At 42.8% G+C, this 20640-nt stretch overlaps 1 protein-coding gene across 2 annotated transcripts in view; it reads left to right on the top strand.

Moving 5' to 3' along the window:
• The window catches only part of unc5cb (unc-5 netrin receptor Cb), a 139566-nt gene that overhangs the window by 113216 nt on the left and 5710 nt on the right, over positions 1–20640 (top strand). The window contains exons 5-12 of one of the 2 annotated variants that reach the window (XM_058064998.2): positions 4313–4493; positions 7023–7190; positions 7315–7479; positions 11014–11070; positions 15055–15246; positions 15731–16093; positions 18719–18806; positions 18901–19072. In XM_058064998.2, coding sequence (XP_057920981.2) covers positions 4313–4493; positions 7023–7190; positions 7315–7479; positions 11014–11070; positions 15055–15246; positions 15731–16093; positions 18719–18806; positions 18901–19072 — 1386 coding nt within the window. The remainder of the gene's footprint in view (positions 1–4312; positions 4494–7022; positions 7191–7314; positions 7480–11013; positions 11071–15054; positions 15247–15730; positions 16094–18718; positions 18807–18900; positions 19073–20640) is intronic. The other variant, XM_058065000.2, reaches the window with a different exon arrangement.

Below are 20640 nucleotides of genomic sequence, written 5' to 3'. Positions count from 1 at the left end.
TGCGTTCTCGCATTTCTACCACATTCCGTCCCTCGTTTCTCTCCCCCCCAGCACCACCACATCTACACTGAAAAGCTCTTTTGTTCAATTTTTAATTACCCTCGCCGTATCAAAGTGCTCTTGACATCCCGATGCGTCGCGTCTGCACAGGGCCCCCGTCGTGATTGGTTGCAGAAATTGGATAAGCACCTTTTTGTTTCGGCTGTCGGCCTCGTTTCAGAGAACAGACCTCATCCTCGCCTTCATCTTTATTTTTCTCCCAGAGACAAACAGAAAAGTGACAATCATAACATTGTTAGTTATCACACCTTGTCTTCATAGTCACCATAGTAATGTGTAGGTACAGTATATACATATCTTCTGGGACAATCCTATAATAATGGCAATTAGAGTAGTCAGTGTATACCTTGTATAGCAATGTAGATTTGAGTCAACACACCACACAGACCATTGATCTCTAAATAGCTGGTACTACAAGACAGTGCCTATATAGTGGTAGGCTTCAAGAGTGCTGCTGACATTGGGGAGCTGTGGTTCATTGAGGGGAAACATTCTGTAACAGCGTAATACAATATACACTCCTGATAAAAATGTGTCTCTAAACCCCTGGGACGTTTTTGTGGACTTCCCTTGCCACCCGTCCTTAAATGTGCTCAATTGGATTGGACGCCCCTGCACAATCTAAAGCACCCCAGATCATGACTCCCCCTCCACTGTTTCTCAGGTGGGCTCTTGTCTTGCTAGTAGCGTTGGAGCGACAAGGTTACATTTTTTTTTTTTTCCTCATAAGAGAATAAAACTTTTTCACATTTCAGTGTCCCGTGTTTGGACACTGACGGACAGCAAATTCGATTCTCGGGCTCAGGGCCATTTTTGTAGGTCTACCACTTTGGCTTTTTAATGACTGTGGTTGTAAACTTTTGTTTTTTTTTTTACTTGAATGCTCCTGTAAAACTACTTACTGAAAACTTTTTTTGTGTTGCTCCCGCATCATCTTTTTTCATTTTGAAGCAAGCACCTTAACCCCTTCAGAGCCAAAACCTCGTGTATACATGACATATTTGCGTATCTGAATCAATAAAAACGCAGGATTTGGATGACGACAGCAATTCTGGTTTATTAATACTATACTTAATATTATACTTATTGAACCAATCACAATCAAGAAATGACATTTCTCATCCGTTCCTTGATTACATCTCAGCCAGCGAGATGATGACGGTTCAGTGGATTGAAAGACGCCAACGTGAGTCATCATTTTCCATCAAAAATACAAGAAACAGATTAAAACATGACAGTAAAAAATGCAGGTCTGAAGGGGTTAAGATTCAACAGTGTGAAATATCAATTCTTGCAATTTTTTTTAACTGATCTTAAAATGTGATCAGGAGTGTATCTTCTCAAGGGAAAGTAGTGTTCATTTTGATGATGAATAATTTTCATCACTTTTCATTAACAACCTTTTTTCCCTGAAGAAAAAAAACGGTCGATATCTAATCAAAGCAAATGCAGAAATGAATTTTTACTGCTGTTTTTTTTCCAGTTGGGCAGAACTCCAGAAAGTAAACTTTTATGTACTTTAGAGCCTGCAATGTACAACTTGTATAGCGGTACAGATTTACTATCCACACGGACTACTCTGAAATACAGCATATCCAAGTTTCATTTCTATAGCGTTGTCCCATGAGAAGATATTCTGTCATAAAAATGCTTGCAGAAATGTGAGGGGTGCACTCACATGTGACCTAGCTTCCTATTTTATGGAAGCTAACTTACATTTTTTATATTTTTTTCAATAGATGCCAGAATATTCATTCATTCATTTTCTACCGTTTATCCTCATGAGGATCATGGGGGTGCTGGAGCCTATCCCTGCTGACTTCGGGCAAAAGGCGGGGTACACCCTGAACTAGTCGCCAGCCAATCACAGGGCACATATAGACAAACAACCATTCACACTCACATTCATACCTATGGACAATTTGGAGTCACCAATTAACCTGTTTTTGGAATGTGGGAGAAAACCCACACATGCACGGTGGAGAACATGCAAACTCCACACAGAGATGACCGAGGGTGGAATCGAACTTGTGTCTCCTTGCCGTGTGGCCCGCATGCTAACCACTCAACCACCGTGCACCCCGATGCCAGAATATCTCCCACTATTTGCTATTGTACAATAAACATCCGCATTGGCCTCTACCAGTACCATTCACATGGTGGCATTTTAGTGGCCGCATGCAGTTTCTGTAGCAGTCAAGCCTCGTGTGGTCTGGGAAATCCAGCAGTAATTTGCACTGGTCTCCGACGACGGGTGGATTAGGGCTAATCTTTAAAGAACTCATGTCTGCTTATTGAATTTGTATTTATACTCCACAGACTTGTGTACTATGTTTTTCCTTGAGAAGAAAAGCCTGGAAAGTCCTATTCAAGGTCTAGAGCTTTTCTTCCTGTCACTCACACACACACACACACACACACCAGGGGCCTAGGACACAAGTAAGTCAGCAAACAAGATGGAATATCCTAAAACATATTTTTCCAAAGACGGTTTGAGGTTGTCGTACGTATATTCGACATCACGGTCTCAATGTTGAAGCGCTATGTTGAGAAAAAAAAAAAAAAAAACGCTGATGGACATTAGCAATGGCGTCTCATGTCATGTCTTATTGCACTGCGCTAGCGCAAGACGCAGGCTTAATTTCAGCGAGCAGGCAACCCTCCGTGGCTTTGAGCGTTTGATTTAACTTCGATGTACGCTCACAGTGGAATCAGCGGAGGATATACATCATCCTCACCAAGAGAAAACAGCTAAGTTTGAATCCCGAGTTTATCACGAGGGGATTGGTGTCTTATGAGCTCCGTGGTGCCCGTGTTATAAACTGTGATTTGTCACAGCCAGCTAGGAAACCATCACTTTTGAATTGAATGTGCTCTTCTGAGCGTCTCCCATGTGTTCCTGTTGAGTGACAAAGCCAGTGGAAGCACTCAGGGGATGGGAGGGAGGGAGGGGGATCCGTCAAATTCTTTGTGTTATTTTTCTATATCGTTGTATACGTGTCCGATCACAAAATATGTCAATTTTAGGAGTATTTTATTTTATTGAATGTTTATTTTCTTGCTGTTATGTAATGTTACATAATCTGTTGTTTTTACATTATTCATATCCAAAATATATTTTTTAAATGTCTATTTAATTACATTTTTAGGTTATTTAATTTATCATAATAAATAATAATAAAATGTAAAAAAATAATAAAATTTATCATAATAAATTTATAATGTCAGAATATTTTTATTATTGCACAGCTTCTGATCTATTGAATACAATCATGCACAAATTGATAAAAATACATTTTTTTTAATTTTAAAAAATTACATAAAATATATTTATATAAATATATTATAAATTATATTATAAATATTTTTTATTAAATGTATTAAACTATTTAATGTATTTACATTTTTCTTCCTTCTGCAAATAATATTTCCCCTTTTAAAGTACTCTAATGCTTTTTGGGGAGAGTACAATGGCCACTGTGTTGTACTGTTGTTGTGAGTGTGAACAGTGCGCGTCCACCTTGTGTTTTATCTCTCATTTCTAAACATCCTGCTTATCTTGGTCTGCCCTGCTCGTTGGCATCTTATCTCATAAGCGGTCCTCCGTGGTGGTGGTTGTGGGGCTGGGGGTGGGACTTGACAATGAACAGGAAGTCAGCTCGACAGGCAACCTCTTTGAAGACTGGGAAATATTTGGGCTTTTGTTTTGTTTTGTTTTTTGTCTTTTCCACCATCTCCACATCTTTGTGAAATATGTTGTTTTAGGACATGAATATCAGCATCATTTCATAATGGGCTCATGAGGAAAAGGTCAAAAAGGCTCACTTGTGGTCTTTTTGTGTGTGCTTGTTTGACATGGCTATTAAACTGAAGTGCTTTTCTGGAGGGAGGAAAGAGCGTGATAGTTATTGAGTTTTTGTAGGCGCACCTCCGAGACCGCCTGCTTTAATAGTGGAGAGACATGGAGCTATAGTACGTACTGTACATATATGGCTGTCATATTATCTGGAAAAATATATACTGTATATTTTGAGGCTGTGTTTTCATCATCATTTATTATTGCAGTTACAGCATGTTTTAAAAATGTTATTTTTAAAATGGATGGCTTGAGTTAACATACTATTTATTTCAATTGGATTAAACAGTGTTTGTTCCATAATTTCTCATCCATGAGGGATCTGAATTAGGATTGTTCTACCTTGGTAGAAGTCTGCTCTTCGTCTTTTTCATCTCTTCTCTGTCTCCTCTATAGGTGGAGTGGCTAAAGAACGAGGAGGTGATCGACCCCGCTGATGACAGGAACTTCTACATCACCATCGACCACAACCTGATCATCAAACAGGCTCGCCTCTCGGACACGGCCAACTACACCTGTGTGGCTAAGAACATTGTGGCCAAGCGACGCAGCACCACTGCCACCGTGATAGTCTACGGTGAGATGCTCTTATTTACATATCCCGAATGCTTGCATTAGCCGAGGCTAATGTATACATGAGGAAATTCAGGCAAACGAATGAAGGTTCGTCATCTGGTGACACGCTGAGCTGCAGGAAGAGGCTGACCTCCTGCTGTGATTTAGCGCAGGGAGCCCCGCCCGCTGCCTCCCTAACATCAACTTACATGATTGGGCTGTGAAGTCAAACATGCTGAAGGGCTGTAAGCTGCAGACGGAGTGACACATGACTCGTCCGTGTTTTCCTATCAAACCGCTTAACTGAGGCCACCTGGGTTCATCCTGTTCAGCACGGATGAAGATGTGCAGTAGCATCACTTGGAGTTGTTTACCGACGTTGCTTCAAATATGAGGCTAGTGTGGCATAAGTATAAGAACAAAGCCAAATACGAGCATATTTCAGAGAAAAGCAGTTGCTTTAATGTCAGCTTACTCTTCTAAAAAGCAAAATACTCTAAGCTGCAGCATCTGCTTTTGTTGTTGCGTTGCCTCTTCATCCCCCTCTTCCTGGAACGCATTTATGTTTAATTGTGGAAGCAACGCAACGACAGGAAGAGTGTATTAATGTTGCAGGATTTCTTTCGTAGCACACACTCAGTGAAACACAAGATAAAGCTACACATGGAAGACGCAGGAAGTAGTCCGTACAAAGGAGTATTACTTCATTCATTCATTTTCTACCGCATATCCTCACGAGGGTCGCGGAGGGTGTTGGAACCTATCCCAGCTGTTTCCGGGCGAGAGGCGAGGTACACCCTGGACCGGTGGCCAGCTAATCACAGGGCACATATAGACAAACAACCATTCACACTCACATTCATACCTATGGACAATTTGGAGTCACCAATTAACCTGTTTTTGGAATGTGGGAGGAAACCGGAGTACCCGGAGAAAACCCAGGGTGGCCGAGGGTGGAGTCAAACTCGAGTTTCCTAGCTGTGAGGCCTGTGTGCTAACCACTCGTTCGCCGTGCAGCCCCGGAACGTCAACATTCATTCATTCATATATTTTCTACCGCTTTTCCTCACGAGGGTGGCGGGGGGTGCTGGAGCCTTTCCCAGTTGTCTTCGGGTGAGAGGCGGGGTACACCCTGGACCGGTCGCCAGCCAATCACAGGGCACATATAGACAAACAACCATTCACACTCACATTCATACCTATGGACAATTTGGAGTCACCAATTAACCAAGCATGTTTTTGGAATGTGGGAGGAAACCCACGCATGCATGGGGAGAACATGCAAACTCCACACAGAGATGGCAGAGAGTGGATTTGAACCCTGGTCTCCTAGCTGTGAGGTCTGCGCTCTAACCACTTGACCGCTGTGCAGCCTTAGTATGGAAGAAAGTAATAATATAAAAACACTATTACTGGGAAAAACACTACAATATACAGTAGATATACAAGTAACACAGAGAAAAATATGTTAGTTATAACATGAAAAGAAAATAGTTTTCTTAGAATATTCCCTTTTCCGGCAGCCATGGGCTGCGGTGCCGCTGTGTGCCGTGCCGTATGTAGACGCTGACAGAGATGGATGAGCAAGGAAAAGAGACACATTAAGAGGAGTCAGTGAACGGGAACGTGCCGCTATCTGACCACAATTTACCGTCTGGCTGCATGACAGTGGAATGACCTGAGATTTGAAGGTCGAAAAAACAAAAGTCTCCACTGTTTTGACACATTTCTGTTCGGGGCCCCGAGGCGGCGTGTGATTTTTGTTGATAAATCATATTTAAAAACACATTTAGTGAGTCAATGGTCATTTAATTAGTTTTTCTTGCTTTTATGACCTTTTGCAAAGCACTCTGCAGCAGTTGTAACCACGGCAGAACATTAGGAAGTAGTAGAAATTCAATTCAATTTGTTGCCATCATTACAACTTGACTATAAATGCACTTTTTTACTCTTTTTTTAAATGTAAAAAGAAGTTGAGTACTATAAATAAATATACACTATCAATGATCTTGTATAATTTATATTTATTATTTTTAATGTATCATGAGATATTTACGGGTGGCACCGCGGTCTAGTGATTAGCGCGCAGACCTCACGGCTAGGAAACCAGAGTTCAATCCCACTCTCGGCCATCTCTGTGTGGAGTTTGCATGTTCTCCTCGTGCATGCGTGGGTTTTCTCCGGGTTTTCTCCGGGTACTCTCCCACATTCCAAAAACATGCTAGGTTAATTGGCGACTCCAAATTGTCCATAGGTATGAATGTGAGTGTGAATGGTTGTTTGTCTATATGTGCCCTGTGATTGGCTGGCCAACAGTCCAGGGTGTACCCCGCCTCTCGCCCGAAGACAGCTGGGATAGGCTCCAGCACCCCCGTGACCCTCATGAGGAAAAGCAGTAGAAAATGAATGAGATATTTACAATAGGTAAGTCCTACACGGCAGCCATGATTGTTTTGGGCGGGCTGCATGATGCAATAGTACAGCCAGTGTTCGGCATATGCTGATCGGAGCACCCCTGGTTCTAAGGTTCCTGGTCTTTTTGTTCCCGCAGTAAATGGAGGCTGGTCTACATGGACAGAGTGGTCGGTGTGTAACAGCCGCTGTGGGCGGGGTTACCAGAAACGCACCCGTAGCTGCACCAACCCAGCACCACTTAACGGTGGCTCCATATGTGAAGGCCAAGGCATCCAAAAGCTGCCGTGTAACCCTCTGTGTCCAGGTAAGTACCCCAAAATATATTGGATGTATAATCCGACATCGTCGCCCGTATGTCTTCCATCCACCATCATCGCCATCCACGCCGTTCTCGGTAGCCTCATGTGGTGCTGTCTGTTGTGTGGTAGTGGATGGCCTGTGGACAGAGTGGAGTAAGTGGTCCACGTGTGGGACAGAGTGCACCCACTGGAGGAGGAGGGAATGCGGCGCTCCGGCACCCAAAAACGGTGGCAAGGACTGTGAGGGCATGGTGCTCCAGTCCAAGAACTGCACGGATGGGCTGTGCATGCAGAGTGAGTATCGAACTCATCTTTTTCACCCGGGAGCGTCAGGGTGTTCATTCGCTCGTCGTCATTCCTTGTCACTCATTCTGTTTCACTTCACTCACACACTTACTTACATATGTAACCTTTCTCTAGCTCTCACCTGTGATCATGATTCGATGCGGCGCTCCTAACATTTTTCACCAATCTTCTTCCAAGAGTGCTAAACGGTACCGTAGTTGGTAATGGTCCCATAATACCTCTATTCAGTTCATACAAAAGCAAATAACCACTTCTAATTAGTGCATTAACAGCTGTGGCTATAAGCATCTTCCCGATGTAGTTTTTGTATTAACTCCACAGCATCGCTACATCAAGCAGCTTTATGGACCTCTACATGCGCTTTAAAATGTGGCGACTCGGTTGTTGATGTAAAACTGATACATGTTGCACTTGCCGTACTTTTGTTTACAATGAATTCATAGGAGGGCTGCACGTCGTACAAGTGGTTAGCGCGCATGTCTCACAGCTAGGAGACCGGAGTTCAATTCCACCATCAGCCATCTATGTGTGGAGTTTGCATGCTGTCCCCGTGCATGCGTGGGTTTTCTCCAGGTACTCCGGTTTTTCCTCCCACATTCCAAAAACATGCTAGGTTAATTGGCCACTCCAATAGGTATGAATAGGTATGAATGTGAGTGTGAATGGTTGTTTGTCTATATGTGCCCTGTGATTGGCTGTCCACCAGTCCAGGGTGTACACCACCTCTCGCCCTGAAGACAGCTGGGATAGGCTCCAGCACCCCTGCCGCCCTCGTGAGGATAAGCGGTAGAAAATGAATGAATGAATGAATTCATTGGCGCTATTCATGTTACTGGAACAGTTAGCCCCTTACAGCTATTACAACATTGGTTCTGTTGCTTCTGTGTTGTTAAAATATACTTGGAAATAGATTACTATGAGGTCAGAGAGAGCGACTTTTTTTCCTTTCCACTTTCTCAAGCACTCCAAAGGATTTTTAAAGTAAAAAAAAAACTCTTATATAAAGAGTATTACAAATAACAGCCGCTCTCAATTATTGCCTGCTTCCAGTGAACAACCCATACTTTTTGTACTTAAGATACACATCATGGCTATAATTACAGCATTTACAGTAATGTACGTTTTAAGAAGGACAAATGGACTTGTCCTAAGATGAGTGCGTAGGAGTTATTTTTACCATAAGAAGTGATTATATTGCAAATGCACACAAGGGCTTTTGCACAACAACCAGGATGCAGTGATTGTTGCCCACTGTACGTACTAAAATATACCGTGGCCGTCAAATTCCTGAACTGAACATTATCATCTTTGCATAGGCAGATTTTTGTGACATTGTTCCTTTTTTGGATTTCCTTACATTGTTGGTGTACCTAATGTTGTGGCCAGTGACTCTTTAATGAGCCCTGATCTTTACACCCTCCTCAGCTTGCCCGCACAGCATTAGTCCACAATGGATGGTTGGCAGCGTTGCAATGAGATAAAGCCATCATGATATAGATTTAGGATCATTTCTAGGATTGATTTTTTTTTTTAAAGCTAAGAGGGTGAAGCCACTTATGTCAATGCTAATGACCACTTCCACTCACATTTAGGAGAAGGAGCCATTATCTGAAAGCTGGCATTAAGGCAAATATGATTGGGAATGGAAAGCATTGAACTCACCTCGGAACACTGATTCACTCCCTGCAGTACTGCATTCGGATACTAAATGTTTCTGTTGGAGTTGATCCTATTTTCTCTTCTTGGATCTTATTTAAAGACTTGCATGGCCATCCAGTCTGAAATAGAAAGGCTTACACGGCAAGCATCTCCGTCTTACCTACTTGTTTCTTACATTTTGACCGTCATGCACATGGGGGAGATCTGTCTCAAAAGATCAGTAAGGCCGACTCCTCTCCGTATCCGTCTCTCTCTGCTTCGTCCATCTTAATGTTGCTTTTCTCAAGCCGCCACTCCTGACGGGATATTTCCTTGACATTGATTCGCAATGGCAAGGTTAAATGCTTCATTTCAAGGACATTTCAGGACAATTTTGTTTATTTGCCACCATCCATTATTAATAACATTGGACATATTGTCATTACTTGATACCTGAAGATATGCCTGACACTTGATTGCCTCCTCTGTTAAAACTTAATTTATCAGTCTGGATAAATTAATTTATCAAGCCATTTCTAAAGATTTGGGACTCCAGCAAACTGCAGTGAGAGCCATGATTCACAATTGGCGAAAACACGGAACAGTAGTGATCCTTCCCAGGAGTGGTCGGCCGAACCGAAACCCCAAGAGCGTAGCTACGGCTCATACAAGAGTTCATAAACCCCACAACAACATCCAAACAACTGCGGGCCTCACTTGCCTCAGTTAAGGTCAGTGTTCATGACTCCGTCATAAAGAAGACACTGGACAAAAATGGAGAGCAGATTTCCAAAACCAAAACAACTGCTGAACAAAAACAACATTAACGCTGGTCTCAATTTTGCCATTGCAACAGTCAAATACGGTGGTGGTAGTGTGATGGTCTGGGGCCAAAGTGTGACCCAAAGTGAGTGAATGAATAAAAGACTAAATGAGTTAAAATATAAAATTTTCCAGGATGGCAAAAATGGAGAGCAGATTTCCAAGACCAAAACAACTGCTGAACAAAAACAACATTAAGGCTGGTCTCAATTTTGCCATAGCAACAGTCAAATATGGTGGTGGTAGTGTGATGGTGTGGGGCCAAAGTGTGACCCAAAGTGAGTGAATGATTGAGTTAAAGTATAAAAGTCTCCAGGATGGACTGAAACAGGCTGTCAATGAAACAGCAGGCCTCTATGTGGCCTGATTATGTGAACAAGTAATCCCGTCTATCACCTCATTGATTTTTCTGCTGGCCACTCGTCTGCCTGCCCGATAGAGACGGCATTGTTTGTGTAGTAGTTTATGGAGGGCGGCCCCCGCTGGAGTGAATATTATGTGTGCCGGGTGCAGGACACTGCCTCTTCTATCTTGTCCCACTTTTCCAAAGAAATCTATAGCACCAATCGTAACACCGAACGCAACGACGCTGCTTGAACATGTCTCCAATTCCCGTCCTTTTTGAAGTATCCTAACACATCACACTCACTTCCTTCTCCACCCAGCCTGCGGTGACAGCGGCTTCTTCTTCTCTTTCTGTTGCATCGCAAATTTAATCTCCTTCCCCCTCACCTGCCCGCTTCTGTACTAATGGCGGCACTCTTGTTGAGCCTCTAAGCCCGTTGATGGATGGCGTCACTCCCTCGGCGTTCCCGCTGCTTTTCCCTCATTCGTCTCTCTAGACGCGTATTCCGGAGCGGAGGGAGGGTCCAAATCAAGAACGATGGCTTCCCCCGCGTCATTACTCCTACTCATGAGTTTGTTGCTGTCTCATTTGTTGCGTTTGTTTTTCTGTTGGCTTAAATTTGATTTCCATCATCCCTCTCTCCTGCAATGTTCCTTCACCCTTCCATTCCCTTCCCTTCCCCTCCCCACCCCGCTCATCCCTTTCCTCTCTCCAAGGTTCCTTATATCAGAAGTCATCTGAGGCTAAAGGCAAGCTTGAGTTGGCAAACACATGTGAGTTATTTTATTTACTTTCATTCACTTTTCTTTCCATAATTTATCATTATGTCATTTTCAGTTCACCATTTGGTACCTGGTACATTTGACTTATATCTCCCCAAGGGACAGTACTGTTAACCTCTGGATCCTTCCTTTTCTTAAAAACTGACCCATTGCTCAACCCTAAATGTAATAAAGGCCATTTTTGTCATTGATACCCGAAATAAAGCACTTCACAGCCAGTTTATGCTGAGTGTGTGTGCATGTGGGCTCCCGTCTGCACCTTGTTGCTTCCCAACAAACTTTAGGATGCTGTTAGTTCATTCCCAGTCTGGTGTGGAAGTTAATTCTCATGTCTGTCATCTCACACACGCATTGTAATTATAATCCCTTTCATTTCTAGTCCTTGTACTTTTGCAGCACCCCCAACAATGGCTGCTGTTCAAAGGGACGTATTAATCTAAGTGATACATTTTAATGCGTACACTTAGCAGGTTGCCGCCTTTATCATCAAAGCGTGGGGTGGAAGATTGTTCCGTGGTGTTGGGGTGCACGTTAAATAACTGCAGGGAAGCTCGACAGACGAGGCGCGGGTAAAAATTACATTCTCCGACTTTCATCACTCGTCTGTCGGTTCCCCCGTCTGTGCTAGCGGAAGGATTAGAGGCCCAGCATGGAGGAGTAGGATGACGACGTCTGCAGTGTAAAAATATAATAACAAATCCCACCTTGCATCTCAGCGAATGATTTTTGCTAATCACAGTGCAATTCGGTCTGCGGCAGTCATGCTGCATTTCATTTCAAGTGAAAGAGAGAGAGAGTGTGATGTACTTTGCTTTGCTTTTTGCTCCGCTTTTCTTCCCCTTTATTCTCCTTTTGTGCAAGGACACTCACACATGGAGTGTCAGACCCTGACAGGCCCATTAAAGGCAAACTCTGCCCCTCTATACAGTACATGCTGCCATCTACTGGACAACCTGTATGCACCGTATCACCATGAGCACTGGAGTATTTGGTCTTGATCAGTTCATTGGCAAAACCCAAACTCCATCTTCAACAGGGCTGTTCCTCTTACTTGTTACAACTGTTAAGAATAACTACGCCTTAAACAAAAGCACTAAGTTAATGCTAGTCAAGATCCTCTATCAGTGGTACCTAGAGGTCTACACGGCTGTGCTTTTCCTTGGCCGCACCGCCCCACCCCACAGCCGAGGCACGACAGCCACAGCCGTCCACAGCCGTCCACAGCCGTGGTGAGATTTGAGCGGCCAGCCGTCAGCCGGCCGAACAAGCGCAAAAATTAAAGTACCTCTTTTCAGCTCAAGATAGTATAAATTGTGTGAAAAAGATGATATAAGGAAGGATTATGGACAGTATAGGTGACCTTTCAAGAAACAAATGAGGCTATCAGTATTTTTTTATGTTAGTTTTCCATAGCCGTGGCCATGTTCTTGAGATTTCTTCAGCCCGCCCCTCCCCATTAGCCGGGGAGTCTGTGGGGCCAGCCGCTCCGTGTAGACCTCTAGTGGTACCCAACCACAAAAAGGTGTGTGTGTGTGTGTCTTATTCTGTTGTGCTGTTTGTGAGGTGAGTCAAAGATCATCTATATAACAAGAATGCTCTGCCATTTTTAATAATAATAATAATAATAATAATACATTTATTTCTATAGCGCTTTTCAAAATACTCAAAGACAAAACAAGTAAAGAGAGTAAAAGATATATTAAAATACAACATTCATTGGTTAATACACAGCTAAAACAAGAGTAAAAATGGGGCGGGGCACAGCAGGTTAGACATTAAAAACTGATTTAAAGAGGTGGGTTTTTAGTTGTTTTTTGAAACTGGAAAGGTCAGGGCAAGCATGGAGGGAATGGGGCAAAGAGTTCCACGGGGTGGGGGCACTGATGGAGAAGGCTCTGTCACCCCAGGTTCGGAGCTTGGTCTTACAGGGGAGTGCCAGGAGGTTGGAGTCTGAGGAGCGAAGGGGATGCGAGGGATTGTGTGGATGGAGCAGGTCTGTGAGATATGGGGGGGGGGGGGTTCATGAATGCGTTGGGGGACAGGAACGGGACGGGAAGACATTGGAGATTTTTAAGGACCGGGGTTTGTTGAGGGTTTTGAAAGGTGTACCGTAGAGAATAGAATTTAGCATAGAGAATTTTGAAGGATATACTTCAAAATCTGCGAGTCAAAGATCCTCTATATGACAGGACACAGGCTTCGGCGTGCCTTTTACCACTCCCCTGCCACAGAAGAATTCTACCCCGTTTTTCAACGGGCTGACAGTGAAGGACATTCCTCCGGCAAACACCAAAGAGACAAAGCCATCAGTGGGCGTCCATTAAAAGGTCGACTTCGTAATGAGGGCCTGTCTCGCTTTGCTGCCGCTACAACCGCCGCCGCATGCTCACTCGCTTGGGCCTTCTAATCACTGAGGTTCCTCCAGCTGGATAGTGGACAGAAAAACCCCGCAGAGATAAAAGACAGTGCGAGGGACGCTGCCGTCGTCTCCGTCTTATCTGCAGTGTGTCACAACAAAGGCAGCCTTGGTTTGCTGCGATGCTGCATGGGTAATCGTGGAGATAAAAACGTCCATCAGAGGTTGTGATGTCGCTTCTAAGGGCAATGTGTCATTGGCGTGAATTGTCACCACTGAGTAAATGTGATTTGTAGCGCCCCCTATGGTTTGGGAGACAAGTTTTATCATCATTCCCCAAATGGCCAATGAGTTTTGGACAATTCTTTTTGTCTTTTTGCTTTGAGATGTGTGAGAGTGAATGGAAAGGGCTTTAATAACAGTGCCACCTTGTGGTGTACTTGTCAGAGAACTAATAAATACATATGAACATTATATTTGTACACATAATTTGCATTTGCAGCATAATGCATTTTTAACACAAAGGCTTGTTTGTGATAATAAATGTTGGATGGCAAAGATAAGTAAAAGCCTTTTAATACCATATCACTTCTGACAATTAAACCAGTTATCAATCACCACCTGCAAAATGGAAGAAAAACTGTAGATTTATGGATATTAATATCCGGTCAGGATATTACTTTGCCTTTAAAAAATAAAAAAAAAAAAAAGGCATATTACAAATATACAACATAAGGTGGCCAGAAATATGTCATAATTTGTTCTCAATCAGAAATCACTCCACACTCTTTATTGCTCTCTGGTTCTACCATATCTTATTTATTGTGTGGAAATATGGGCTAATAACTATAAAAGCAATCTTCACTCGCTAAATGTACTGCAAAAAAGGTCAGTAAGGATAATTTATAATGCCGCTTACAGAGAACATACTAACTCCTTATTTCTAAAATCACAAATACTTCAACTTGCTGATATAGTTAATCTTCAAACAGCTAAAATAATGCATAAGGCTAAAAACAACCAATTAGCTAAAAATGTCATCCAATACTTCTCTATAAGAGAGGAGAAATATGATCTCAGGGAAGAAGTACATTTGAAACACTTCTATGCTAGGACTACGTTAAAAAGCCATAGCATTTCAGTATGTGGAATCAAACTATGGAATGGATTGAGTAAGGAAATCAAACAATGCACAACGATGAGCCAATTCAAGAAACAATACAAGCAGTTGATGTTTGCTAAATACAAGGATGAAGAGTCTTGAACCAGTCATGATGTGCTATATATATCACTATATTGACACTTACTATGGTACACATAATGTCATTGGATGCTCATATCACCTCGTACTTTGGTACTGTATTATGGAAAGTAGGAAGTGAACAAATGTAACAGTTACTGATTGTAAAAGTACCAGATGGAGGGGGTAGGATTTAATAAGTTTTGCTTCTTCCTACTCCTTTTGGACATGTGGAACTGGGAACTGATTATGTGATGCATTCAATTGTAATCTGATGCTTGTTCAAATGAAATAAAACCATTACCATTATCATAAAAAGCAACATATTAACATGAACTAAACAACCATTTCTCCTCACTCTGCTCTGTCCATCATCCAGTGGCGCCCAGCACAGACGATGTGGCCCTCTACGTGGGCATCGTTATAGCCGTCATCATGTGCCTGGTCATTTCGGTGGTGGTGGCGCTCTTCGTCTACAGGAAGAACCATCGGGACTTTGACTCGGACATCCTGGACTCATCCGCCCTCAACGGTGGCTTCCAGCCCGTCAGCATCAAGACGGCTCGTAAAGGTGTGGTCAGCCATCAATCAAAAGTATTTTAGTATACTGTATGTAGCACCATAGCACACTACGTTACATATACTGTATACTACGACATATACTGTATATGTCGTTCCAAATGTCTGGATATTTACCTGATATTTTTTAACCCTTCCGCACCCCCCTTTAGTTATAACAGCTACGGTACATTGAGCAGGGTGACGCATCTGTTAATTTGCACACAAAAAAGCGAGGGAGAACATCCATCGTTGTACCTGGCGGCGAAGCCGAGCCTTAGCGACGCCATCTGGCCCTCATGAATCCCAGCTGTGCCTTCAGCTCCTCAGACTGAGTGATGTTGTGTTGTGGCACAGTTGACTTCCCTAATGAGTAAAAACCAGACAGGCGTTTTCATTTCCTCGAGGTCGTTTTTGATTCCGCCCCTTCTCATCACAAACACGAAACAACTGATGTACTTTGTTGGACGGATGTATCCTTTCTGGTCTTTGTCCAGCCGATCTCCTCACGGCACCTCCAGACCTAACCTCAGCAGCCGCCATGTACCGAGGACCCGTCTACGCGCTCCACGACGTGGCTGACAAAATCCCCATGACCAACTCCCCCCTGCTCGACCCGCTCCCCAACCTGAAGATCAAGGTGTATAACTCCTCCGGCCTGGTGACACCACAGGACGACCTGGGAGGCGAGTTCTCCTCCAAACTGTCCCCCAAACTGCCCCACTCTCTTCTGGACAATGGTGACAGCACGATGGGACGTCGCACGCAGACCCAGACTTTGCTCCGCTCCAGGGACCCGTCCTGCACCGCTGTTGGCTCCTTCAGCTCGCAAGGGGGCCACCTCATTGTCCCCAACTCAGGTAATTTACTTTTCTACCTGTCTACACAGCCACAGCTAGCCACCATGTCTTACTTCCATACATGGAACCATATGCTCACCCACTATTTGACCACCCACTCACACATCCAAACGCTGATCACCCACCGCTGATGAAACCAACCACCCATCCACCCACTAATCTGATAATCAACCATTTACTGACCCACTCCAATGTCCAAACCACCCACCATCCTATCCATTCAACCAATTCCACACTGGCGAGAACCCAGTCTTTGGTTTAGTTCCATAACCCCACTAGACTTGCATTTTAAGACCTAGCTTGGTGTTCTGATTATTTAACTGATTCCTCATGAGGCGTCTGTTACCAGAATAACCCCAAAGTCTATGTAAGCGATATTGGTGTCACATGACGTTGAGTGATGGCAAAGGTGTACACTGTGGAAGTGAAGGAGCAGAGGTGCACACCGACAGGCGGCTTTTCATACGCTCGGCTTTCCTCGCTTCAAACATGGACATGTCATCTTTTTTTTTTTCTTTTTTAACGCTGACAGGCGCAGACAAACGAGCTGGAACATTAAAGGATACAGCATCTTCTCCGGTTTCTAGACTTCTCCCGTTTTCATTTTGATTCCTGCAAAATTGTTCTCAGCTGTGTTTTGGCAAAGCGGCCTCATCGTATTACACAGGCGGCATATGTGATCCGCCTGGGTAACCAAATATATTTAATAGGGGAGGGAGGGATCTATTTTACAACTCGCCTGTGATGACTCTCCGTGGCCTGAAAGATGAACTGTCTGTCACCCTTTGTCAAAAAAAAAAAACCTCACTTAAGGACAAAACAATGCACTCTCTGAGTGTGTGAATGTGAGTGTGTGTTTGCATGTGCACGAGGGACTCCTAAAAGAGCTTTTTGGACCAAGACATGAAATCAATCTGAGATGGAAAAATGTAAATCACGCCCCCAGAAGCGATATGAGAATCCTATGACGAGGGGGAAAGATCATCGATTTTGAAATGAAGGTTGTAAAGTGCTCCCGTGTACACTCAACTCCACACATTTGTAATGATGCAGGAACACGCTCACACAAAGAAACGGTCTTACTTATATACGTGTAAAAAGGAATTAACCATTGTATACACCAGGGGTCTCCAACTCAATTTACTTGGGGGGCCAACTGGAGCTCGGGTCTGGGTGAAAAAAAAAAAAAACGCATTTATTAAAAACAAAAAAATGTAAAAAAAACTTTGTTTTGCTTCCAATTTTCTACAATAAAAGCTCTGATAAAACATTCCACTGTTCTCAAATATCTTACTTTTTTATTTTTCTACACAAAATAAGATGAAAAATAAACAAATCAAGAATAAAAAAAATCAATCCATCAGTAATAAATAAATAAATATAATTATAATAATGAAACGGCAAATAATAAAAACTTAAGAAACCACATATAGTTGGTGGGTAGACAAATTATTTTTTTCAGATTAAAATTAACAAAGCATTATTAGAGCCCTGTAGACATGACAAAAAACGACTATAGTCACATTTATACTTTTTTTATTTACAACATATTGTGCAACTGCAGGGTCTCGAGACACATGCTAACTCGCAAACTAGAGAGCTAGCGACCTAAACGTTAGCCTTCAAGTTATTTCCTTTAAACTTAAATAGCCAAAAACTTACCACTTCCACACGGATAGGGAGGATAACTATTAACAGTTATTTAACCTTTAACATGAACATTAATCAAACGTAATAATTTTTTCTGGGTACATGATACCATACAGCATCCATATCAAACTTGCGCGGGCCGCACTAACATTAAACTTTCATATCAAGGCAGGGGCCTCAAACTAGGGTCCTGCGGTCCGCGTGTTTGAGACCCTGGTATAAACCATAAAACATTAACTTTACCAGGGATGCATTTTTGACATTTTTTCAGATTTATTCAATAGTACAACTACCGAACACTAATCCTGTTTCCTGGTCATGTGACATGGCTGTACGACCACGTGTTGATGGCAGAATTCATTCATTTATTCATTTTCTACCACTTTTTTCTCACGAGGGTCGCAAAGGGTGCTGGAGCCTATCCCAGCTGTCTTGGGGCAAGAGGCGGGGTACACCCTGGACTGGTGGCCAGCCAATCGCAGGGCACATATAGACAAACAACCATTCACACTCACATTCATACCTATGGACAATTTGGAGTTTCCAATTAACCTAGCATGTTTTTGGAATGTGGGAGGAAACCGGACTACCCGGAGAAAACCCACGCATGCACGGGGAGAACATGCAAACTCCACACAGACATGGCCGAGGGTGGAATTGAACCTTGGTCTCCAAGCTGTGAGGTCTGCACGCTAACCACTCGATGGCCGTGCCGCCTATGGCAGAATTCATAGGGCTCAATCGTTAGTGGCAATTTATGTATTCATTGGCCTGCAGGGCTACAAAATAGTCATGGCCACAAGTATGCTCATATGGAGAACGCAACAATCTGGCCATCCATCCGTCACAACCAAACAAGCTCCCACCATTCTGCACATGGATCCAACACCGATTCATACACCCGATGCTACTACAAAATTGTGCCCTCGTTTATCTTTTAGCTAATATGTTGGATTTATGTTTGTTTTCGTGCAGGTGTGAGTCTGCTGATCCCAGCAGGAGCCATCCCTCAGGGCCGCGTGTACGAAATGTACGTCACCGTCCAGAGGAAGGAGACGTTGAGGTAAGGAAAAGCGGACATCACTCAAAGAAGTCCCACACTTAAACAAGACGTTTTGTTGTTGAACGTGTCCCGAACCTTATGCGCCCACCCCCAGGCCCTCAGTAGAAGATGGGCAAACCGTACTGAGCCCCGTGGTGAGCTGTGGCCCACCCGGTGCCCTGTTGACACGACCCGTCATCATCACCATGCACCACTGCGCCGTGTCCGACGGCCAACAGGACTGGCTGATCCAGCTCAAGAGCCAGTCGCCGCAGAACATGTGGGAGGTAAGATGACTACAAATAATTGTCAAAATATACCTCCTAACTATTACCACATTTATTACTGGAAAATCAATTACTGGGACGGGAGGGTGTCCTTGTCCTTACATGAACACCTAATTTCGATTTGTGATTTTGAGGCCATCTGCCTGCTGACTGTGTCATTAACATTGCTGCTGCTAAGCTGCGTCACCAAGGGCAGTGCTTTTACGTTACCGACACAATATTAACACAACCATGTTTACAGAGGACACAGTCACATCCCTACAATGTAAAAAATGTGCTTACTCCATATAATTATTTTGACATAAAAAAAAAATAGGTTTTCTCATAAATATATCAGACTTTTCACATAGAAATAATTATATGACTATCTTAAAGATGTATTGTCAATGTTATACTGTATTAAAGAGAGAGTTTGGATTTTTTTTGTTGTATGACATCCCCATCAGCAGTGTAGTAAATCAAAGGTGACTTACTTGTAATTTTAAACGTAGTGAAATAAAATAAATGAAAATAAAATAAATAAAAATAAAATAAATGAAATAAATTACTTTGACTGCTTTGGCAGCCCTAAAAAAACATGTCAAATAATCCATGTGTGATTATAAAAACAACAACACAACTGTTCTGCCCTGAGTCTACTTCCTGGTTGCATCACATGACTGCAGCGTCAAGTGTTGCTCGGCAGAATTTGTGCCTCAAGGCCCGGTAAGGAAAGACTCCATAAACACTATTATTAACGAACAATATACTTGATACAATTTTATCTTTAGTAATTAATGAAGGTTGGACATGAATATGTCTCAAAAGTTGCAGCTAGCAAAGCTGTCACTAGCAAAGGTGTTAGCTAGCTGAGTAGCCACAGAGTGACTAGCTACTACTGCTATCAAAGGTAGAGTGTTTTATTGATTTTATATTTCACGTTTAATGTTAAAATTACTATACTTGGACTCGGACCTGATAGAATGATTTATTTGTGGCTTTAAGAAACACATTTAAAGGGAAAGGTGACTAAAATAGACATGAAACACAGACATTGGTTTAGCGTTAGTTCTTTGTTGGTCTCCTAAATGCCTGAGATTTATATTTACAGATTGAACAAAACTTGTTTTACAGCCATTCAGGCCAGTCCCATATTTAAAACACTTAAATTGACCGTATTGCTTGTGTCAGCTCGTATAACGTAGAGGAAGTCTTTGCACATTTGCCAATATGGCTGCCACTGTATGACTTATGGACAGGAAGAAAGTGCCAAGCGTTCCCTCCCTCCCCGTGTCTCTGTGACATAGATGAATTACTCCCACCAGGTCGGTCGGCCAATAACACTTGGTGAAAAGCCGCTATTCTTAAGGAAGTAATAACTATTGATTACATCTCTGGCTTGTCGGAAATGCAGATGGTAAAATCCCACATCTTTTTTTTTTCCCCTTTGCATTGATGGTTAGCTCTATGCGTCTTCTTCAACTTCTTCAAGGTACTACTTCAACGTGTACTATTACAGAGCACTCTCAGTATAATGCAGGGAACCTTGTAGTGACAAACAATATGCAATGAATGCCTCTTCCTTTTCT

The sequence above is a fragment of the Doryrhamphus excisus genome, linkage group LG10 (assembly GCF_037039965.1).
Source record: "Doryrhamphus excisus strain RoL-2023G ecotype Guam linkage group LG10, RoL_Dexc_Guam_v1.1, whole genome shotgun sequence".
NCBI classification, from domain to species: Eukaryota; Metazoa; Chordata; class Actinopteri; order Syngnathiformes; family Syngnathidae; genus Doryrhamphus; species Doryrhamphus excisus.
This window is presented reverse-complemented; position numbering and strand designations above follow the sequence as displayed.